The sequence below is a fragment of the Drosophila erecta genome, unplaced genomic scaffold, assembly GCF_003286155.1.
Source record: "Drosophila erecta strain 14021-0224.00,06,07 unplaced genomic scaffold, DereRS2 tig00000092-arrow-pilon, whole genome shotgun sequence".
NCBI classification, from domain to species: Eukaryota; Metazoa; Arthropoda; class Insecta; order Diptera; family Drosophilidae; genus Drosophila; species Drosophila erecta.
Window position 1 is genome coordinate 3,392,970 of NW_020825207.1, and position 21,869 is coordinate 3,414,838.

At 39.1% G+C, this 21,869-nt stretch overlaps 1 protein-coding gene across 7 annotated transcripts in view; it reads left to right on the forward strand.

The window, feature by feature from the left end:
• The first annotated feature begins 3,493 nt into the window (after positions 1-3,493).
• Positions 3,494-21,869, forward strand: part of LOC6547431 (alpha-protein kinase 1) — a 52,230-nt gene continuing 33,854 nt past the window's right edge. For 2 of the 7 annotated variants that reach the window (XM_026980852.1, XM_026980854.1), the window contains exons 1-3: positions 3,494-4,163; positions 7,020-7,297; positions 7,522-7,686. In XM_026980852.1, coding sequence (XP_026836653.1) covers positions 7,148-7,297; positions 7,522-7,686 — 315 coding nt within the window. In that variant the 5' untranslated portion in view covers positions 3,494-4,163; positions 7,020-7,147. The other 5 variants (XM_026980853.1, XM_026980858.1, XR_003407916.1 and 2 more) reach the window with 5 other exon arrangements.

Here is a 21,869-nt window from a genome sequence, read left to right on the forward strand (position 1 = left end):
AAATGACGTCAATCGCTCTGTAAATTGTGGTTTTTGTTAACTGGTTGTTGCTGCTGCTGTTGTTGTTTTTGCAGTTGTTGTTGCTTTGTTGTTGCTTCCTTTCCATGCCAAAAACAGAAGTTTTTGGGCATTTCGAGTGGGTTGTATGCTCATTGGCATCGCTTTTATCTGTTTTGGGAGCCCAGTTTGTGGATCATCGACCGTGAAATCAGCGCTATTTATGTTTATTCGCTCCACCGATCTTTCACAACTCAAATTTCCACCCAAATGCTCCAAAGTTGCTAAAGTAAAACTATTGATTTTCACATCGAATGTGTTTTATTTATATGTACTTGCAACTTTCAAATGTAATGAATTGAATTTGAACTGACAACTTTTGGAAACTTACAATTGAGGCAACTAAATTGAACAGGAAATGAAAAGTGTGGATCATCAATATATGTACATATGAACATAAAACATTCCAGACATGTAATTCACATGTTTTTCAAATAATTTGACATAAATGCTTGTAACTTTGAGCGCGTTATCAACGGAAAATTGTTTAACAATGCCTCAATTGTCTTTGCGATTTGTATTTGTTTTTGAGTACAACTTACAAGTACTCACTTCCTTAACTAAAGTTTTATTTACTCAAGTAATGCCAATTACTCAATAAGCCAATTACTCAATAATATTGCTTACAGCTCAAAAGATAATAAAGTTTTGAAAACAGCAATTCTTTTTTTGTTTTTCTGGAAGATTACGCTTGTAATCCCAGTTTTGATTTAGAGCCACTGGCGCCACCTGTGGGCCGCACTTGGCTTCTTTTTGTAAGCAGCGCAGAAGGGCAAAAAGCTGACCTTAATATGCATTAATTGTTGCAGCAGAGCGCTTCTAATGCGCTCACTCTCATTTTCCGGCTCCCACTCTCTCCCCCCTCTCACTCTCTATCTCTCTCGCTCTCTCTTGCTCACTCTCTCCTGCTCTTTCCCTGCGCATTTTCCATTTACGTGCTTTATGCTTTTTTTGGAGCAGCGCGCTGTTTCCATTTCGATCCCAATTGCCGTTGTTGTTGTGGCCTTTTGTTGTTGTTGTTGTTGGCGGTGTTGTTGTTGGTGTGGGGGATCTTTTGTTTCGTTTTTTTGTCCTTCTCTAATTGTGGAACCTGTGCGTGTGAGTGTGTGTGTGTTTTAGAGATGGCACAGCAAGTCGTTGGAACTTTTTTTATTTTCTGCGGAATGGGATGTTAAATCAATACTGATTAACTTGGATTACTTTGGGGAAACACAGCGCCCACTTCAATGTGAATATTCAAAGAACCATGGAGTCCACACTTCAATCGATCTAAGTTGTAAATCCAAGAAGAAAACTTTGAAAACCATGCATTACAACATAAAATCAACTTAATATGTACTTACGTTCATTGCTCTACTTAATATAATATAATATTAGATATATCAATATTAATATTAATTATATCTTATATAATATGTACATACATATGTAGCTTTATATACACTAAATATAATTATTTTTAATAAATAGTTGTAGGCTTTTTTGTATTCTTATTTGTATAATATGTTGGTGAAATTTTTCAAGGATTTTTAAAAAAATGTTTATAATAAACGATTTCCTCAATTAATTATTCTTCAAAACTAAAGTGGTTTGTTCTTATACAAAGTAAAGTATTTAAGGATAAAAACCAGTGGTATGCATTATATATTTTGAAAATCGTAAAGGTGAGCCTATGTTTTTGATCTATTCTACAATCCTTTGGATAAGTATCTTTGTATCTCACGGATCGTGTCAAACGATTCCGCCTCGTGACACGACAAAGTTCCGCCCGCCACTCAATCCGCGGTGCAAGTACCTAGGCAAATACGATGTGTGTGTGCTTGGGTGCATATAGCATGTTTATGGGGCTGGCTAGTGGGGTTATTCGAGTGGAGTAGGGTGCGTTTGTGGGTTTGGCGGGGGGCGGGGCCGGGGGCGCGGGATTTCGGTGGCCTATAATTATATGGCATACGTGTATATATTATGTACATACATATACATATGTATGTATGTATGTGCATGGGCATAGCATAGCTGCGTGTTTTTCGGCGGGTAAATAGGTGCACACGTCAATTGTTGCAACGACCTCAATGGAATGCCACTTCCAGCCCCCTTCCAGCCCATTTCCAGCCCCCTTCCAAGGCCCACATTCGATCGATTTTTCCGCACCGGAAAGTGAGAAAAGCGGGGCAATTAATTACCGATCAGATCATGCAACAATTATGTTTGTTTTTTGTTGCTGCTGATTTTGTGCTTCACTGTTCTATTGCCGCGGAGCTAGAACATGCAATTATTTTAATGTATTCGGCCTTGGGACTCATGAATGTCAATTGGCACGTAAGTTCTCCATTAGCTATTAGCTTTTACCCGCGGCTTCACGCATCCAAATGCAAATCTCTACGTACACATACAGATACATATTTAGATACATTTGTATCTATTTAGCTTACGCTGCAAATCAGTCATTTTGTATGCTGGCTTCGTTTTTTATGGGGGGCTAGGCGACTCCCACCCACTCGCACATATTTATACAAATTGAGACAGCGGAAAAAGTGCAACTCATTTGAATGGTTTCGCCTTCATTATGCAAATACGAGCACCGTTGGTGGCGAATATTTATTTGCTCATTATAAATACATCGAGTATTTGGCATTTTAGCAATCATGACTTGCACGCACACGAGCATTAAACGGGTTTCTAAAATTCAGTGTAATGATCGAGTTTTATGGGACCTCTTAATTTGAATTTAAACGGAGTACGCGCCAACATATCGATAATATAAAATGAATATCGATAGCATTATAGCAGCCAGCTTTCGCTGGTCTCGCTGTGCAACTAGGTGGCAGCTCTGCCATGTATGTTACATGTAAAAAATTATTTTGATAAATAAATAAATAATTATAAATGGTTATAAAACACTTATAACTAAATACTGCTAACGCTTCTGAGCTATGAAATTGTTTTTTGTGTTAAGGAGTATTATAACTCAATGTTGTTAATACAGATAATTCTACAGCCTGAACAATAAAACCTATTTAACACCTTGGGACGAACTTGCGGGTTTCACAAAGACTCAAAGAAACGCATTAAGATACATGCTTTTATTAACGTACTTTATAACTACATATTTTTTTAAATATTTATTTTTTGCGCGCCGAATTCAAAGTCCATAGCAAAAAAATCAATATGGCAAATCCCATAGGTGCAAGCAGGACGACTAGCTGCTACAAGTGGCGAAGCAAAGAAGACTCGATAAGGCGATGCCACCTAGTTAGAAACAATTAAGAAGTTGCATAAAAAAAACACTTTTTTACACAATGGAACATGAAAAAGAGTTCAAACTCAATTTTAACTGAAATATCCAACGGTTTGAACACAGTGGGTAAGTAGTATTCAGCCTTTAAGCACCTTTTGATACCTTGCAGCACCTTGCGGCGATCTGGCAGCGCCACACGAAAATGGCGAACACGAGCACTCCGATGAACGACGAGCTGAAAAAATAATTATTATTTTAAATTCCGTTTTGCCAGCGAAATTCGGTGCGTGCGCGTAAAAGAGTGCGGAAAAGCGCGGTTGGCAAATTCAATTCGGCGCATTATGAAGCGGTCAAAGTGCGGCGCCAATGCAAATGGTTAGCCAAATGGCAAAAATATGTAGCGACAGCGTGCCAGGCCAGTAAAATCAAATAGAATCAAATTGAAGTTTCTTGCTTTGCGAATTATGAAAAACCAATCGCAATGCGTGTGTGTGTGTGTACGTGTGCGTGCGTGCGCGCGTGTGTTAGTGAGCGAGCGTAGAAGCAGAAGGCGTAGCGAGAAATAAAAATAAAAACCGAACAATAATTGATTTCAAAAAGAAAAAAGAAACGGGAAAAGGCGAACAAACGAAAAAGATCAGAAGCAACAAAAAACACACGAGAAGCAGCTGCAAAAACAACACAAAACTGGCGGTCAATACGCATGCAGTGCAATACAAAAAGAAAAAAACACAAAAAGCAAAAATAAACTAGTAGCAACAACAAATACGCAACGTAACGGGAACTCTTTGACGTATTTCCTCTATTATTATGCAAAAAGGCAGGCGGCAAATTGCAGCAGCAGCGAAAATCAAATATAAATAGCGAAAAGGTAAGGACAGCGGCCCCACAAACTCAACTAAAAATAAGAGGCGAAACATATTTGTTGTTTGCAGAGTGCAATAAAATGGGTGCAAATAAATGGGCAAAAGAAGAAGCTGCAAAATACTGCAAACCTTTCAATTGGTTTCAATTGGCAAATGCAATTGTTCAGCGTTACATTTGCATTACACCGCTCTCCCACTCTCTCTCCCTCGTCCTCTTCCTCTCGCTCTCTGTCTCTCTCCCTCTCTGTTGCTTACATTGCGCTCGCTGTTGCGCCTCCCTTTGCCCCTCTTACTTTGCAAAGTTTTGCGACGAACAAGAACAATAATAATCAAAACAAAAATGTTTAAAATCCATTTTCTTTCCCCTCTCCTTCACCCACTCACTCATTTCGCAGCGCGCTGTCATTTGTCTTGCGCCTTTGCCTCCCCCTCTTGTTCTTCTTCTCCTTTTTTACGTTGTGCCCCTTCTTCGCACGCTCCCCGCCACATGGCTGTCTCGCTCGCTCGCATGCACACCATGCACGGGCGAAGAGGAGACGCAACGAAAACGAAGTTGGTTTGCCTGGAATGCCACAGTGGTCACAAAAGGGTTCGGCAGTAGTCACAGTAGGCACAGTGGGTTACGTTCTTCAGTATTCTGCATTATTTGTCTTAAATCAAGTAAAATTTGTAAAATTAATTAAATTAATTAAAATTAAGCGCAGACTCGCAGCACAGACATTAACATTTAATTTTTAAATTACTTGTATTGAAACTATGGTTGGACACATATTTGATTCCAAGATCCTTAACAATTTGAGTTTCCTTGTAAAAACAAGTTAGCAATTACAAATATGTAGGCTTAAAACATTTACATAGCACCATTTTTACCAACGATTGCTAGATGCCTCATGTACCAATATATAAGTTATAATATATGTAGATCCTATTAGAACCGATAGGTCTTCCGTAGGCCAAGTAGGGTGTCGAAACATAAAGTGCAGTAAAGAAATATTAAAGGGCAAGGAAAAGTGAAAAAGCTATTGCACAAACATACAAAAAAGTACGAACACACATTATCCATTTGCCAAATAAACATGCACAGAGGAAGAGGAAGACGGGGAAAGTGCAGAAGAGGCTCCAAAAGGCGGCAAATCGCTGCAAGGGTGTGCGTGAGCGAGATGCCAACAATGGGGCGAACAATAGCAGGAAAAAAAACAACGTGGAATTGGTCTAGTAAAGTAAGAAGAAGAGCAGCAGCAGCAACGGGAACAAACGGACCGCATAATGCGCGATTAATGATAAGTCTCTCCGAAGAGAGACAGAGGCAGAGCGGGAGAGAGGCCCGCCGATTTTCGAGTGGGTGGCAACACCTATTCTTCCTCTTTCTTGCACACCTTTTCTTGCCGCCGTTTTGTTTTGATTGCGACTCTTCTGCGAAAACGAAATGCAAATACAGTGGAGCAAAAACTTGCAACTTACAAATTTCTCTAAGATAAATGATGTTTGGCAAATGCAACAATTATTATTTAACCATTTTTCTTAATTACACTTTGAAATATGCTAATAACTAAAAAAAAAATTGATTTGAGTGTCCAGTGTAGTGGATTTGTAATAAAAAAAAAAGTGCCTTGAAAATCGGGCTTATTGTTCGGCATAAAATTGTGGTTGCATTCTAGCCTCCGCATTGCAAGTTGCAAGCAAAAGTTGGCTTCTCCTCCCTCTCCCCCTCATCCCCTCATCGTCGCTCCATTGCCTCCCATTTTATTTGCACGGCAAGCTGCCTCTTCGAGCATCCTTTCAGCATTCCTATTATTCTTTTTTATGTTCCTTCCCTTTTTTTGACAATGCCCCAACTAGCAAAAACAACTTGCAGGCACCACAACGTGCCATTGAAAACGAGAAAGGGAATTTGGTTCGAGGAACACAGGTTCCAGATACTCTACCTGCTATTTGGGAGTTTTGTGTAGTGAGTTTGAATGTAGGCTGGTTCAAATGTTCCATGTCTCCAGGAATATGTACTTGTCCATTTAAGAAAATAATTCATAAATAAAAATGTTTATTGTAGCTCACCAATTTTTATGATAATTATTTTTTATAGTACTGAAATGCACATACAAAATAAACTTTTTAATTCCAAAACGTGTTTTTTTGAATTGAAAATTAGTGTATTTAGAGCGTTTTACTTGTAAATACCACTTCATTTAGTTGAAAACTTGTGACCGCGTTATCATACCCTTTGAAAGGGCATACAAAAATGAAGTTTCACTGAAAACTGGTTTCAGTTTCGGTTTTCTTCCTTCGGGCCTGGCCCAACATTTTACATGAAAATGTGCAAAACAAAACCAGGCGACATGACCAGCACTAAAAAAAGTTCAAATAGTTGCTATTCGTGGAGCACCTAAGCTTTATAGATACATAGATAGAATGTTTATTAACCCACAAAATCAGTATATAAAAAATCAAATACCGATTTCCATGTATTTCAAAACAATTTCGATGTGAGCTGTTTAGGCTGCTACATAATTGCCATGTGTTATGTAGGGCATTTGCTATTCGACCAGAGCTCCCATAGAATATTTCGCCTACCTGTCTTCGGCATAGTTTATCCACCCCCCTCCCGCTCCCGCTCCACTCCCCGCAACTCGTTGTAAGGCTGCAAGTCTGTGAGGCTGTAAGGCTCTCGAACACAATGGACCGACTGGCTGCGACTCCTTTTGTAGCATCTTCAACATGTGGTTGGCGGTGGTTCAGTTGCATCGGGGACGGCAATTCGCCCGCAACTCTGATAGGAGGATGCAGTCAGTCGTCCTTAAAGTCGGTATTGATTGATTTGCCAACACACGCATTAAACTGGTGCTTTTCCTCCGCTTTTCCAGCAGGATACCGGATACACACACAACTACACACATTTAGCCAGCGTGTTGAGCACGTCAGAAGCATAAACAAAAGTTGGCAACTGGAATTCAGTCGCCGAGCGTGTGAAAAGGCGTACTAAAACCTCATCAAAATGGCAGCGGTTCGAGGACATCAGTACTTCAGTCTGCGCTGGAATAACTACCAGAACACGATGACGTCAGTGTTCCAGCAGCTGCGCGAGGATCTCTCCTTTGTGGACGTCACCCTGTCCTGCGAGCACGGATCCCTCAAGGCGCACAAGGTATAGTATCTCTGAATTAAATCATGGAGACTGTATCTGTAGTATCTCTAAAGTAAACTAAACTATAGAGACTCTACCTATACTATCTCTAAAATTAACTAAACTATAGAGACTACCTATACTATCTCTAAACTAAACCAAACTATAGAGACTGTAGTATCTCTCTAAACTAATCTGAACTATAGACCCTGTAGCTAATTAATATCTATGTTCCCAAACTGCAGGTCGTCCTGTCCGCCTGTTCGACGTATTTCCAAAAACTACTGCTCGAGAACCCGTGCAAACATCCCACTATCATCCTGCCCGCCGACATTATCTTCACCGACCTGAAGACCATCATCGATTTTGTTTATCGTGGCGAAATCGACGTCACCGAATCGGAACTACAGGTGAGTCGATACTAGATCTTCAGTTTGTTTAGCAAGGGTTTCTAAAATTGTGTTGCTTTCTCAATAAAGAACGATTTGTAAGAAGACATTTGGAATACATCATATCAATACAATGATATGAACTTTAGGTTTCTGTTTAGATTTAAGACCAAGAGGAAACTTTATTCATGTAGATATGTGTTAATATCCTTCAAAATACGATATCGTATATCCTTGAGTTAATATCCTTGAAAATAGGATAAGAAAACGATTTCCTTTATTTAGGGACTGCGATTTATGTACTTCTTGCAATTGAAAGGTATTTGTTCTGTTTTGTAGATAAGATAACTGCGTGCAAGACTATTTTTGGCAACTTTCCTCTTATCTAAAACTCGTAAATCTTTCTCTTTGGCAAAAACCCGAATAAAATGAAATACAAGTGTTAAATCACACAGCTAAAGCTTAATATATCATCTGGAGATAATTCCATTTACTAAACAGCGCAGCAAGATCGTTCAAATTCCAGTGGCCATCAGCTCAGCTATGAAATACACTGCACCCAAAAATTACCACCTGCTAATTGGTTGGTCAACAAACAAAACAACATCGACCACAAAATGGGTTCTTTTTTAAATTGAACGCACAAATATGGAGGGGAGGCAGTATAGTATGCTCACAATTACTTTCAGGGTCGTTCTTATCTGGGTAGAGCCCCCCTCCCCACTCCCATTCAGCCGCCCCCACCGAAAACCCCTTCTATCCAAGCTCCCACTTTTCTCCCGCTTTTATCTGAGGTCCACCCACCGCAACCGATCTGCTACACTGCGCGATTGAGTAAATATTCATGTTGGTTTAGTAAATATGCAAATAATGTGGCATTAAAGTGTAAACTATTACATATTAAAAATTGAATTATTTTTTATATATTTTACTTAACAAAATCTTTTTTCGCAACACCTTCATTCATTCAAAAGTTTAGTGAAATTCAAATATTTATTGTTTTCACACGAGATACGGAAATTATATATTGCTTCAGCTAAGAATTATAATGGATAGGAAATAATAGACCGTAGATCTGTAGATATATAGTTATTATAATATATATTATCGTTATAGATATTATAATATATATTATAGATATATAGATATATAGATAGATATATAGTTATTATAATATATATTATCGTTATAGATATTATAATATATATTATCGTTATAGATATTATAATATATATTATCGTTATAGATATTATAATATATATTATCGTTATAGATATTATAATATATATTATCATTATAGATATTATAATATATATTATCATTATAGATATTATAATATACAAACTGACTGTCGAGTTTATACTCACCTACATTTCGTTTCCAGTGCAGCAACGTGCTCGATTTGTTGCTTTTGCATTTGACGACAACGCCCCATTGTAATTGTCATTTGTGCGCTTCATTAATTCCCGTTGTTCCGATTCGTCCGGACATATAGACTATATGCATATATTGTACATATATAGAGTAAAGGGGGGAAAGGGGATGCACTTGGGGTTTGTTGTTGCCGCAACTGGTAATTAATATTGATTTGCATGCTCTGGGCTGATCGATTTTAGGCCATAATGGGCAGGCAGGTCAAAGGGCTTAACCTTTGGGGAAACTGTGGGAAAAGCAAATTAGCAAATTGGGCTAATCAATTGCGAAACTAATTGGATCGGTGGGCGCATCCATTCGGTGTCCTTACAACTTGCTTATTCATTTAAAAGTCAACTAGTATTGATTGACCCATTAAAAATACGAATTGAGTACTTGAACTTGATTGACTTAAGATAAACTTTCTTTTGGTAAAAATTAAAAGCTAATTTCTTAGTCGTTTTGTTGTCAAACAATTATGTAGATTTGTCTGCCCAAAAATCGCAGTCTTTGAGTAAAACATTAAATGTCAAATTAAGAAAAACATTTATTCCAAGTATTTTTAAGTAAATATGGTAATAAATAGTAATCGAAATTCTAAAAGTAAGACACATTATTAATTTATAATAATGCCTTTTAAACATCAATTATTTTGCGTAGTTTAAACCTGCACCAAACTCGCATTACTTATGCATAATTAAGCAAATTAAACATTTATAAGCAAATCATTCATTTGAAAATAAAAAGAAATGTTATAGCTGTACAGCGAAACTTCGCTGCGCTGTTAAGTGTTAACATTAAGTTATTTAAACAGCAACCGCTTAAGCGGGGACAGCAACCGCATTACACTGGCGGACAACGGGTGACGTTTGCTCGCTTGAGCAAATAGGGGAGCGCTCAACTTGCTTCGCACTCAAGTCGCCGTCGCTGAGGAATAAAAAATTACTCAAGCTAAAAGGGGGCAAGCGAAAAAAATAGCTCAAACGGCGGTCCATTTCCACCCGCTCTCATTCTCTCTCTCTCTCTCTCCCCCACTTGCAATCACACACACACACACATGCACGCAAAGTCCTCCTTCCGCCGCTGCTTCTTCTTCTTGCGGCGACTGGCAGACGTCGACTTCCCATTCATGCTCTCACCCCCCTCCCCCCACACACACACACCGCCATCACCTTCATTTTTTTCCACTCTTGTTTTTGTCACAGACGTGCGCTCCATTTTTATATTTTCGCTGCAAAAGTTTTGCCGGCCATCTGTCCACCCACCACCCTCCCGCTCTTCCCGCGCCTCCCCCCTTCCTCCCTTCCACCCGCCGTGCACCTCCACAAGTTGCTGAATTTTTTGCGCCTCTATTTTCTTTTACTTTTTGCTTTTTCTTCTGTTTGTGGGGACTTTTACAACTACAACTACAACTACAGCTTGTATCTCTTTCGTTTGTCGCCGTTGTTTCTGCACATGTTCTTGGAGTTTCCTCCTTCTCCTTCACTTTATGTACTACGTTTTTCTTCTTTTTCTGTTTGTTTTATTTTTTTTGGTTCCCCATTTTTATTTTCGCCGCCTTCTGTTGTTGTTGCTGTTGTATTTGCCCTTGTACTTTTGTACGTTTCAACCGCAACTTCTGTTCGTGTGTGTGTGTATGTGTGTGTGGGTAAGCTGGAGCTTTCTTCTTGGTGCGTACTTTATGTCATTGTGTGTGTTTGGGGATATTTTTTTCTGTTTATAAATGTGTGTGTGTGTGTTGCCCCCTTTTTTTTGGCGCGTCCATTTCGCCTTGAAAAATTGTTGTTGCGTGGACTTCAGATGGGCAATGCTAAGGAAAAATCGCTGTGGAAAACGCGGCGGGGGGCGGGGAAAAACTTTTCGTACTTTTGGACGATGTGCAGTGGAGTGTTCCCAAAACGAAAATGAAAAACAAATTTTGTTTTGCCAAACTTGTGCTCATTGTTGTTGCGACTGCCCAAGAATATGAGTTCTTGTGCAAACTTTTTTAACTACCTAAATGAATTACAAAGTCGGCTTAATTAGTTAGCGTTTAAGTGGGACTATATACTGCTTTAATTAATTCTTTAAATTGAAACGAAATATAATTTCTTAGCAAAAAGCGTACATTCTTATACATACATAAATTTAGTAATAAAGTTTTAGTTAGTTTAAATGAAGTGCTTCGCTAAAACTCTTTGTCACAAATGTTTAGTTTTTGTTTTGTAATAGCTTTCCTAAAATGTATTAAATATTTTCTACATTTTTTTTTTTTTATATTTTAAACTTGTATTCCACTACACTTGCATTTAAAATCAATTAGTGGAACTCCTTTTGCCGCGAAAAGGGTTCACCCCAAAAAAAGAAAGGGAGAGCTGCACAAAGAAGCGGTTTCTTACGCTCCAAGGCAGGCCTTCTCGCTCGCACACATGCCGGTTGACCCCAGCGTTGCCACACTTCTTTCGTGGTTTCATTTTTCTTCAGCTTTTGGGGTTAAGCTCAGATTCGATTTTCGCTAAGCGTTAATTAATGCTGGCGCTGCTTTAATGCTTTTAGCAAACGTGGTCAGCCAACACACACGCACACATGCGCAGATGATTTAGTGTTGCCAGTTGCCCTAGCCCCCCTTAAGCCCCCCAAACCCCTCACCCTCTCCCGCACCCGCACCCACTTTTAAATGCATGTGTCTGCCACGCCATGTGCTTTGGTTATATTTATTGCTATGTATATTTTGTTTTGTTTTTTTTCGCAATTTTTTTTTTTTTTTTTTTTGCATGCCAACACTTGAGGGTCTTCCCAATGCGTCGCGCCTCGCCCACCCAACCACCCACTGGGTGCCACCCCCTCCTGTGGCCTCATTGCATGTGTGGTACACGGAAAGCATTTGTATTTGCATGTACATATGTACTTTATATATCGTAACTACTAAATCATTTAAATAGCATGATATAAAAGCATTACAAAGCATAATAACCCAATATATAATTGCAAAATAATATAAAATTACGAAGTTATTTTAAAAATAACAAGTTACAAATATGTTCCTAACTTATGTACAATGTACAAACTTCATGTTAATTGTTGACCGAGTTAGAGCAAGTTTATTTTATTTCGCTTACAAGTGTTTTTTTTTTCTGTGCACTTCTCTTCATCTCCCTCGCTCCTTCACCTTTATCTTTGACCAACTATGTGAGCAGCTGAAACGGACAGACACACGGACAACTACAAGACAGAGACGGGGAATAAGGTGGACATCAGTTAGTGGGGTGGCTCAACACCACCCGCACTCATTCACTGTCCCTATCTCTCTTTCTCTCTCTCTCTCGCTCTCATTTCCCCTCCCTCTGTCTGAAGCACTTGGCTTGCATTTTTTCCGATTTTTTCTTTCGTTCTTTCTTGCAAACAGAATTACGTTTTTTTTTTGTTTTTGTATTTTTATGCTGAGTGAAAGAGCGAGAGCGCGCTTGCAACTTTGAACTTTTCGAAGGAAACGGACCAAAAGAAAAAAATCGAAATTGAGTGAAGCGCAAAGAAAAAATTTTTTTGCCCGCCTTTATGTGTGTGTGTGAGTGCCCCCAACAATGGCCGCTGCTCACACACACACAGCTACAGCTCCATACACTTTCATTCTCAGTCCAAGTCGTAGCCTTAACCCCCCAAGCCCCACCTTCGCGCCCACCCCCTCTGCGGACGACGCTGCGTCTGTCCAGTTCCATCAGGATTTTTTTCCCCGTGTTCAACTTTTCGTCCTGTTTCTTGTCTTCGCCGCTCTTCTTCGTGCTGCTGTTGTTGCTGCTGCTGCTACTTCGGCCAGAGAGCGCATTTTTTTTGCGGCACAGGAACGTGCATTGTTTTTGCCGCACAGTGGGATGAAGCATGAGAAATTGTAAAATATTGCAAAAATTTAATTCTCGAAAGATGGTTAACATGTTAAATCTAATATGCAAAAATAAATATATTAAGAACTGCCTAAAATAATAAACTATCTAGGCAACAAAATTGGTTTAATAATTGGTTAATTTTATAAAGTTAAAAAAAAATGAATTTTAAATTATTTAAATTTTTCTGCTCAGCTAACATATTCAGGTTCTGTTTATCTAACACTCCTATTTAACTTTTCGGTCAGAAAAGTTTAATTCGATGGAACAGATGGATATTATGAGGCTTATAACATGAGGCGTTTATTAAACCGATTTAAAATGAAAATTAAAACTGAGCTTCGATTGGAAGTTTTAGACTGGCTCAAGGAGTAAAACCAAAAATCAATTTCCTGGCTTTGCTTTGGCTTTTGGTTAACTTTCGTCCAGAAACAGCTTCCAATTAGAAAGGCATGGGACCAGTTCGAATTTCCAATTCATCCGCGCAATGTCCACACCCATTTTTACATCCATGTTGCTTGTTCTCGCTTATGGTCATTCTGGAATACAGCAACAACAGTCATGTACGTCCTTCCATCAATTGCCGCACTATTCTATTTTTTTATTCTTGCCCATTGTTTTTGCTACTGGCTTGGCGTTCTTGGGGAATATGGGGAGAAATGTCTACGCGACACCCAAACACAAATCATGGGGTCCTGAGAATGGGAATTCATCTCCAGTTAATGGGCGTCGCGAGTCGGAAGTCTGAGTTTGAGTCGGTTTTTGTGCTGCGGATTTTTTTTTCGGGGTGGGGTTTTTCTGTAGATGGTCAGTGTGCTGGTCATTTTCTAAGGGTGCTATGTACTGTGGGTTGTGCTATGTATAATTTGCACTCATTCGTTTTTTTTTTTGTATTTCTTGTTTTACTTCCTCGTTCTTCTGCTTACCCCGAAACGAGTTTGTTAAGAAATGTGTTTTACTCATCAATAATGCAAATTGTTTTCAGTGCACTTTTGTTGCCAGTTCAATCCAGTGTCACTCGTTTCACATGTGGTATTATAAGTTTGAAAATGCAGTTTTAAATATTGCCATAGAATTATATGAAGCCATAAATATTTATTTGGATCGTTTCAATTTCAATTAAACATTAAAGCAACGCGGTTTTTACTATATATTTGTTTTCCAAAAAAATCATAAACAGCTACTTTAATTTTTAAAATATTAATTTCGATTGATTGAATTAAAAGATTGTTTAATTTTCTTATTTATCTACAATAAACTTTTTGTGTAGTACAGCACACGGTTTGGCCCACTGTGCGCGTGATGTGCCGCAATTTTTTTCCACGGCTTTCTTGCCCGCAGCTTTTTTTGCCGTCGTTGTTGTTGTCAGTTGGCGCTCAGGCTCAAAGTTTCTTCTCATTTTTTTCCAGCCTGCTTGAGCACTTTTCTGAGCTTGTGTGTGTGCGAGCTTGCTTATGTTTAATTTTTTCGTCTTCTCTTTATTTCTTTTTTTTTATGTGCAGAGAGAGTTCTGCCGCCGCTGCTGCCGCCGCCGTCGCTGCCTTTGCATTTTTTTCCGATTGCGACCGATTTTTTTTCGCCACCGCTATGTATGCTATGTGTGTGTGAGTGGGTGGGCACGGGTGTGTTTGTGCATGTGTGTGTGTGTGAGTGCTTTTGCTCCTTTGCTTTTGCTTTTGCTAATCGCTGGCGTTGTCGTCGTCTTTTGGCATCATTCTTTTTATTTGTAATTCGGTTCATCATCATCGTTCATCGTTCTGTCGCACATGTATGTAATGCAAACGGAGCGGGTGCGAGCGAGAGGCAGATAGATCTGAGTGAGATTTCTTGTGTTGTTGTTGCTGTTGCTGTTGCCGCTGCTGATACATTTTTTTCTTTCTTTCTTTCTGTTTTTACATTTTTTTGTTCGTACATTTCGCCTCCTTCTACTTTTCTTCTGCTTCTTTCTTCTCTGCAGCGGCGGCAGCGGCGACGACGGTCAATTCTGCCAAGCGCTGCGTCGCCAGCCATCAGACAACATTTGTATTTGTAGTCGGTGGGTCTCGCGCTTTCGATCTCTCGGACAATCGGAATTAAAACGGTCTTGAAAAACGCGAAACCCAAAAGTGGCACCAAATATTACAAATATTTCACAAAAAAATCGGGAAAAAAATCAAGAAAGAAACCCTGTAAAGCGCATTAAAACCCTATAAAAACCTTTTATAGCAGTGCCAAATGAAATCATAAAATTAAAAACTCACATGTGCTGAAAATAATACTCGGTTCGGTCTCTCTCTCCCTCTCTCCCACCTGATCCCGTTAGTTGTGTAGCCTGCTCTCGCGGGCGCTCTCTCTCACTGCCTCTCTTTGCAAACTGCCGGCTGCATACGTTTTAAAAAATTTGCAAAAAAAAAAAAGAAGCTTACGTTTCACATTACGTAGTAAAAAGGCATTCCCACACACACACACACAAACAAACAAATCGAACAATACATGTGCGATTATTCGTATTATGCTTATTTGACGTACATATTATTGTAGAATAAATATTTCTTGTGCATTCGCCTTTGGTCGCGTTATTCGCGTGTGTTTGCTCTCGCGCTCAATTGTTTACTCCTCTCTCATTGATTTCAGTTCTCCTTTTTTTAGCAAATAACAACAAATAAAACAACTCCACGTGCTGATAAACATTATTGAAATGGAGAAATAACCAAATATATTCTACCTACTTATCGCAACGATTGCGTCCCACAATAAAACATAATACACTTTGTTGTCATTCATTAATTACACGTTATTTCTAATTTTCTCTAATTTGATATTTGGGTAAAATGTTACCGTTTTTTGTATGAATTTAATTCCGTCACGTCGTCTACTACAATTTGTCAACTTTAAGGCGAAAAAAACAAAACGAAATCAACTAGGCTTGGTTCCCTGGAATAATTGACCAGCAGTCCTTCGATCAAGGTAAAAATCAACCTTTTCAATTTCGTTGCTTACTTTTGGGCGTTCCTTGTGGAGCCGCCTGTACTCAAAATATTCGTATATTTTTTTTTGGGGGCTAGGCCACATAAAATAATGCCATTAATTAGATATACCTAACCCAACGCACCAACACAACCGCACAAAACACACCCTTGCACGCACACTCACACACACACACTCGCACTCGCAATTAGCGACCATCAGAATAACGGCAAAACTGAGACATAACAAAAGCTTACAACAGAAAGAAATGAAAGAAATAACTGTAGTGGAAGTTTCGCCGGATTCCCCAACTTGGGCGCACCCAAAATGGTCTTTCGCGTGGACTTACTTCAGTTTCAAGGATCGTCCTTATCGATAGCCAATTAGAACTCGCACTTACCGAACCGACCAAAAATTACCCAGTACCTAACTACTAATCTGGGTTGACGTTTTTTTTTTTTTACAATTTTAGGATAAACAAGTCAAAATCAAATAAATAACTCAAATCTTTTGTGAACTTATACTACTTGTAGTCGCATCATTTTCTATTACCTAGATATAACTCTATATAAATGGACTTACTTCTAAAGTGTAAAATGTTCGGGTTAACGATAAAAATAACATTTAAATAAATTTGGATTGAATATTTTAAACTCGTTATTTTACCGATTGAATTTCCATGTCTTTTCTTATCTGCTTTAAATACAGTTCTTTAGTAAATGGGAGGCATGCATTTGAAAGCCTAAATATCCATGATTTTGAAATATTTTCTGAGCAAGGTTGCATTTGTCTTTTTTCGGCGTTCAAAAATGTCTCAAACTGAATTTGAGGTTCAGTATCGTTGCTTTAGAGAATATATTTGAAGTCCGTGCATCGCTATGTCGCAAATTGTATGGCTTCCATTAACGTAGTTTTCGCTGTAAAGATATTTTTGAACAAATCTTATGTAGTTTTATTGAAAAAGATTTATTTGGAAAAATGTGGCTAATGTAGTTTTCATTGTAAAGACTTTGCAAAAACTTCAAAATTGGGTTGCGACAGATTTTCGAAAGGCACTGCATTTTGGTATTGTATCCTAAGATCGTTATAAGATCCCCTCTGAAAGTTTCCCCTTATTCCCCAACTACTGTACGATGCTGCAGCAATTAAACCTGGGCTCATAGGAAAGAAATCAAGGTTTTTTGCAGCATTTCCATGCTTTGATGTTGTTTGCTGAACTTGGAGTACAGATTTCCACTCGAGCAAACTACTCGAAGTTGCCTCGCTGAACTCCAATCGATTGCAGTCCGGCAAAAAGAAAAGTTCACACATCCAAGCAGCGCCAAAGTTCGCCAAGTGGCCCCAACAAAACTATGCGCCTCTTGTTTTGCACTCATCATATAGGGAAGGCCAATCCAGCAAAGGGGGAAAATCGGGAAATTTATACGTGAATCAGTGAACGATCATAGCGAGAAGTTGAGCAAAAACTCGATGACCATGATGATGCCGGAATAATGATATAAGAACAAAAGCCTTTCAAATGATATAAAGTTCCAAGTTGCTAGTTGTGACGAGGTATCTGGGTGGAGTCCAGCGAGCAGATGAGCTGAGTATGCCTGGCAAACTATGACCCCATCGCCCCAAACCCCCATCTCCATGCCCCCCACTACATGCAGAGGAGCAAGAAATCGGTTGAGGACCGACCGTCGACGACGGCGACGATTATGCGCCGGCTTGGCCTCACTTGTATACAATGGCGGGTTATCAAGTCCAAACAGCGGCCCAACCAACCAACCACTGAGCCCTTTCCCCCCTTTTCGTGCACTGGAAATAATGGGTATGCAGCTGCTCGAATGTAGATCAAGTGTGAAGAAAGGAAGTTTTATGATTAAGGGGTTCCATGATATCTAATACTCTTAATATACTTACGCATATAGTTCCATGCCAGAGATTCAGATATTTCGGATTGATGTGGTCTAGTTTTACCCAAGAATCGAGTGAGAGTTGTGTTTCTTCAGTTTATTAGTTGGTAGATAGCTGTAGATCGAGGCTAGAAATGTTGAACAATGCCATAGAGTGTTGTGACTAAGTACTTTCATGAATAAAGAACCATTAAGCTTATATTATTACTTAGTAAATAATATATAGTATCTATGTTGGTGAGTGCTATAGCTCTTTTATAGTTCTAAAGATTTGAAGTTGCTTGAAATATTATGATATCTTTATATCATATACCTCAGTATCATGTTTTAAAGCTCTTTAATGTTTCAGTAGCATTTGAAATCATGTAAATGTTTTCTTTGGTAATTGCCGTATACATAAGTGTGATTTGGACAACGTCTTTAGATTATCCAGACATATATGTACATTTTGTAAGCTGATATTCCTCAATGCTCGAAGACTATGGGGTTATGATCTATAAACACTTTAATCCGCATAATGGGCCTATTTTTGCGAGTGTGAGTCGTGAGTCCGAGTGGTTGCTATGTGGGCTATGGGATGGTGGGGTTTTGGGATGCGGGTGTTTTCTTTTGGAGGGAAGGGTGTGGAGGAGGAGCGGGGAGGAGCGGCGAGGAGGAGCGACGAAGATGAGCCGGGAGGAGGACGAGACTCGCTCAAGCATCGCTTTTGCTTATCACAAGCCTATTGAGCGGCTCTGGTTGTTGTTTTTGCAGTTGGACGATGGAGGGTGTGTGTGCGGGGAAGGGAGAAAGGGTTGGGTGGGGGCTTATTGCCCCCGACCCCCCTGTAACGCCCCGCTCGCTGCGCCTCACTCACACAGTCACAGATAGCGTAATCAGGGTATTTCCGTGCAGTGATTTTTATATTTCTTTCAATTTGTTTTTTTTTTTTTTTGCTGTTTTTTTTGCCCCATTCCCCAATTTCATTTCACTCTGTGAGTTTTTTACATTTTTTCCCTGCATTCATTTGCCACTTCTTAATTTCTCTTTAGTGCTTAAATGAGTCGCTGGCCAAAGGGTGGGTGTTGTGCGGCCAAGAAAACCAACCCCCTGGATGGGAAAAAGGCGAAAATTTACTCAAGAAAATCAGAAGAAATGTAAAACAACTGGACAGGCATTTCTTACGAGTATTTCATTTCATTGCTTCTCCTTTATTTGTTGTAAAGCGCATTGTTGTTGCCTGGCATTGCCTTAACATTTTTTAAGGGTGCTACATTTTGTCTCCCTCGTCGCTTGCTTTTCTCTATAGCTTTTCTTTTCTTTACACCCCCTCCCCCCCTAACTTTCCGCCCTCCTCTGGTTTTTTAATCGATCGGATTGGCGAGCGTTGCGGCGCAGCAAGAACATCAATCACAGTCAGCGGCAGGTCAGCGAAAAGCAACAAAAAATATCCGAAAAAATTCTCGCAACGGGGCAATCCTGCAGCCAAATCAGATAATAGAAATAAATAAACTTCTAAGCTGAAATTATGGCAAAGGCAAACAGCTTAAAGTTCACCTCGATGCCTCCAGGTATGTTTCATCGTTTTTCCTGCTGCTGTCTGTGGAGAAAATATATATTTTTGCTCGGTAAAAGTGCGTGGAAATGGCAGAAATCTCTGGATTTATAATGGTTGCTAGTGGACACATTTGAATAGCATCTAATGATTGCTGAAAAATAAAATTTCTGACCAAAGCGCTTTATTTTATTAGCTTCGTTTCGTAGCCAGTTGATAAATTCCACTGTTTAAGGTTACTAGGTTATACTTTACTGCATTGTAGTGTAAATTCTTAGATTTAGTAACTACTTCGAATAGTAACCAGCACACAAGTATCTGTACTAGCTATATCCAACAAATAACAGTTGAAATCAATTGGATCCTTGGCGCAATCGGATGTTGCAAATAACTTCATCCGATTCTCGTTTTTAAGGACTTCGTCCCTGTTTTCTTTGTCTATCCCAGAAACTTCACAATACTATATCCAATGCATTGCACAATTCCCGTTTGGAATTCAAATTTCAAACGATTGCATTTATTCTTTTTTTTCCTTACAAATACACTGGGACTCACCACCAATCACCATACCCACACCTCAACATTTTCCCCCCCGGAACCCCCAAACCATGGCGTTCATTGAACAATGCTATATAATTACATAAAAGTCAGCAGCTTGCTTGGCTTGCAAGTGGAAAAAATAAAAAAAAGTGCCCAGGAGAAGGAAACGGAAGAACTCTCCTTCTCATTGGTGGTGCCAAATGGAAAAGTCGCTTGTTTTAATTTCTCTTTTTTCGCATTTTTTTTCTCCGAAGCACACCCAAAAAACCAAAAGAAAAAAAAAGGGATAGAAACAAAAAAACAACAGAGAAATCCGCAAGGAGAAAAATATTCTCCCAGTGCCGCCCACACAACTACTAAATAACCGATTTTTTTCGGGTACGTTTCCAACTCATCAGCAGTTTTTTGCTGCTGGATTTTTTTTTTCCTTTGGCTTGGCTTTGGGTTTTTATTTCTCAACTAATCCCACACCTCCAAAACACCGAATCACCGAACCACCGGGCACACCCAGTGATTTCGTGATGCCTTTCCCTCCCCAAAAGTGTATATATTTGTTTTTTTTTTTTTTTTGACCGAACCTCTTCGTCTTCGTCCCTTTCTCGAATTTTTGTTTGTTGGCCACGTTTAAACTGTATTTGTTGTACTACAAAGATATAGATTACAATTGTTGTAGTCCCAAAATGGTATATAGTTGTTTGTGTTTGTATGGACGATGGTCTAGGGGGGGGCATATTATATAAAGAAAAGGTTTAAGTTTTGTTGTGTTCTGTTTTTTTGTTTTTTTTTTTACTTCGCAGACCGTCCCATTTTCGCCGTGCTTCATTGGACAAGCGTCCTTCCCATTTTCCTCCTTGCAGTTATACAGTCGAGCCACCCCTTAAAAACTCGGTCCCTTTATTGTTCCGAGGTCCTTGAATCGAACAAGCAAATCCTTAGCTTTGGGCATTCAATAAACTTGAGCCCAATAACTGATAGTTCGCGATAACAATCTAAATTAATCCGGAAAGTGATACGTCCTGAAAGAAGGATTAATTATATTACTATTACGAATTATGTGCTTCTCAATATATGTATTGTAAGTCTAGTAAAATGTAGTAAAATAAAAGTCATCAAATTATTTTTTGCCACTTTAATCACATCTTACAGAGTGAAAACTTTACAGTTTTTATATTTTCTATGTTTCATACCCGAAAATATTTTGGGGTTTCCTCATAAATCAAATTAATATGTGTACATAAACGATTTTTAACCTTACAATGGTATATGTAACTTTTAAATTACGTTGCATCTAAAAGTTATTCAAAGTCCTTACATTTTTCTGTATTTTACTGTTTTAAGAAGTCCATCAATCATTAATTTTTAGCTGGTATGGGCGTAGTAAGTTTTTTATTAATGAATCTTTTATTTGGAGCACGCTATGCATGAGAAAACAGGAATAATTCGCCTAAAAATAGGCAATGAAAATGCTGGGGTGGGTAAAAGTGGAGTTATAAAAAACGAAAGCGGTTTTTGAACCTGCGGCAATGTTTTTGAAGTAGTTGAATCAAAATAAAAGCCACGAAAGGGGCGAAAATCAAAAAGAGCTCGCACACATTCCGCCAGGAAGAAAGCACAAAGCGGAGGCGCGAAGAAGAAACACAAAGGAAAGAAGACGGAGACGGCGAACTCCTCATGTGACCGAGTAATAAAATAGCGACGTTGCGCACAATGTAAATAAAAGTAAAGTGTGAAAGCGACCAAACGGTGCAGGGGAGGGAGGGAAAAAGAATAACAAAAAGCGAAAGAGCCGAGCCAAGGCCACATAACATAACATAAAATAATAATAAAAATGCCGGCCGCTTTAAGCGGCTGATTTCTGTGCCCGTCTATCCGCCATCTCTGCATCTCTTCTTTTCCCCCTTTTATTATCCTCCTCCTCCCCCACAAGCATACACACACACACACATACGCGCGCGCGAATTTTCTATCGTCGCGTACTATTTTCGTCAGTCAGCTGCTGCTGAGTCCCGTTAC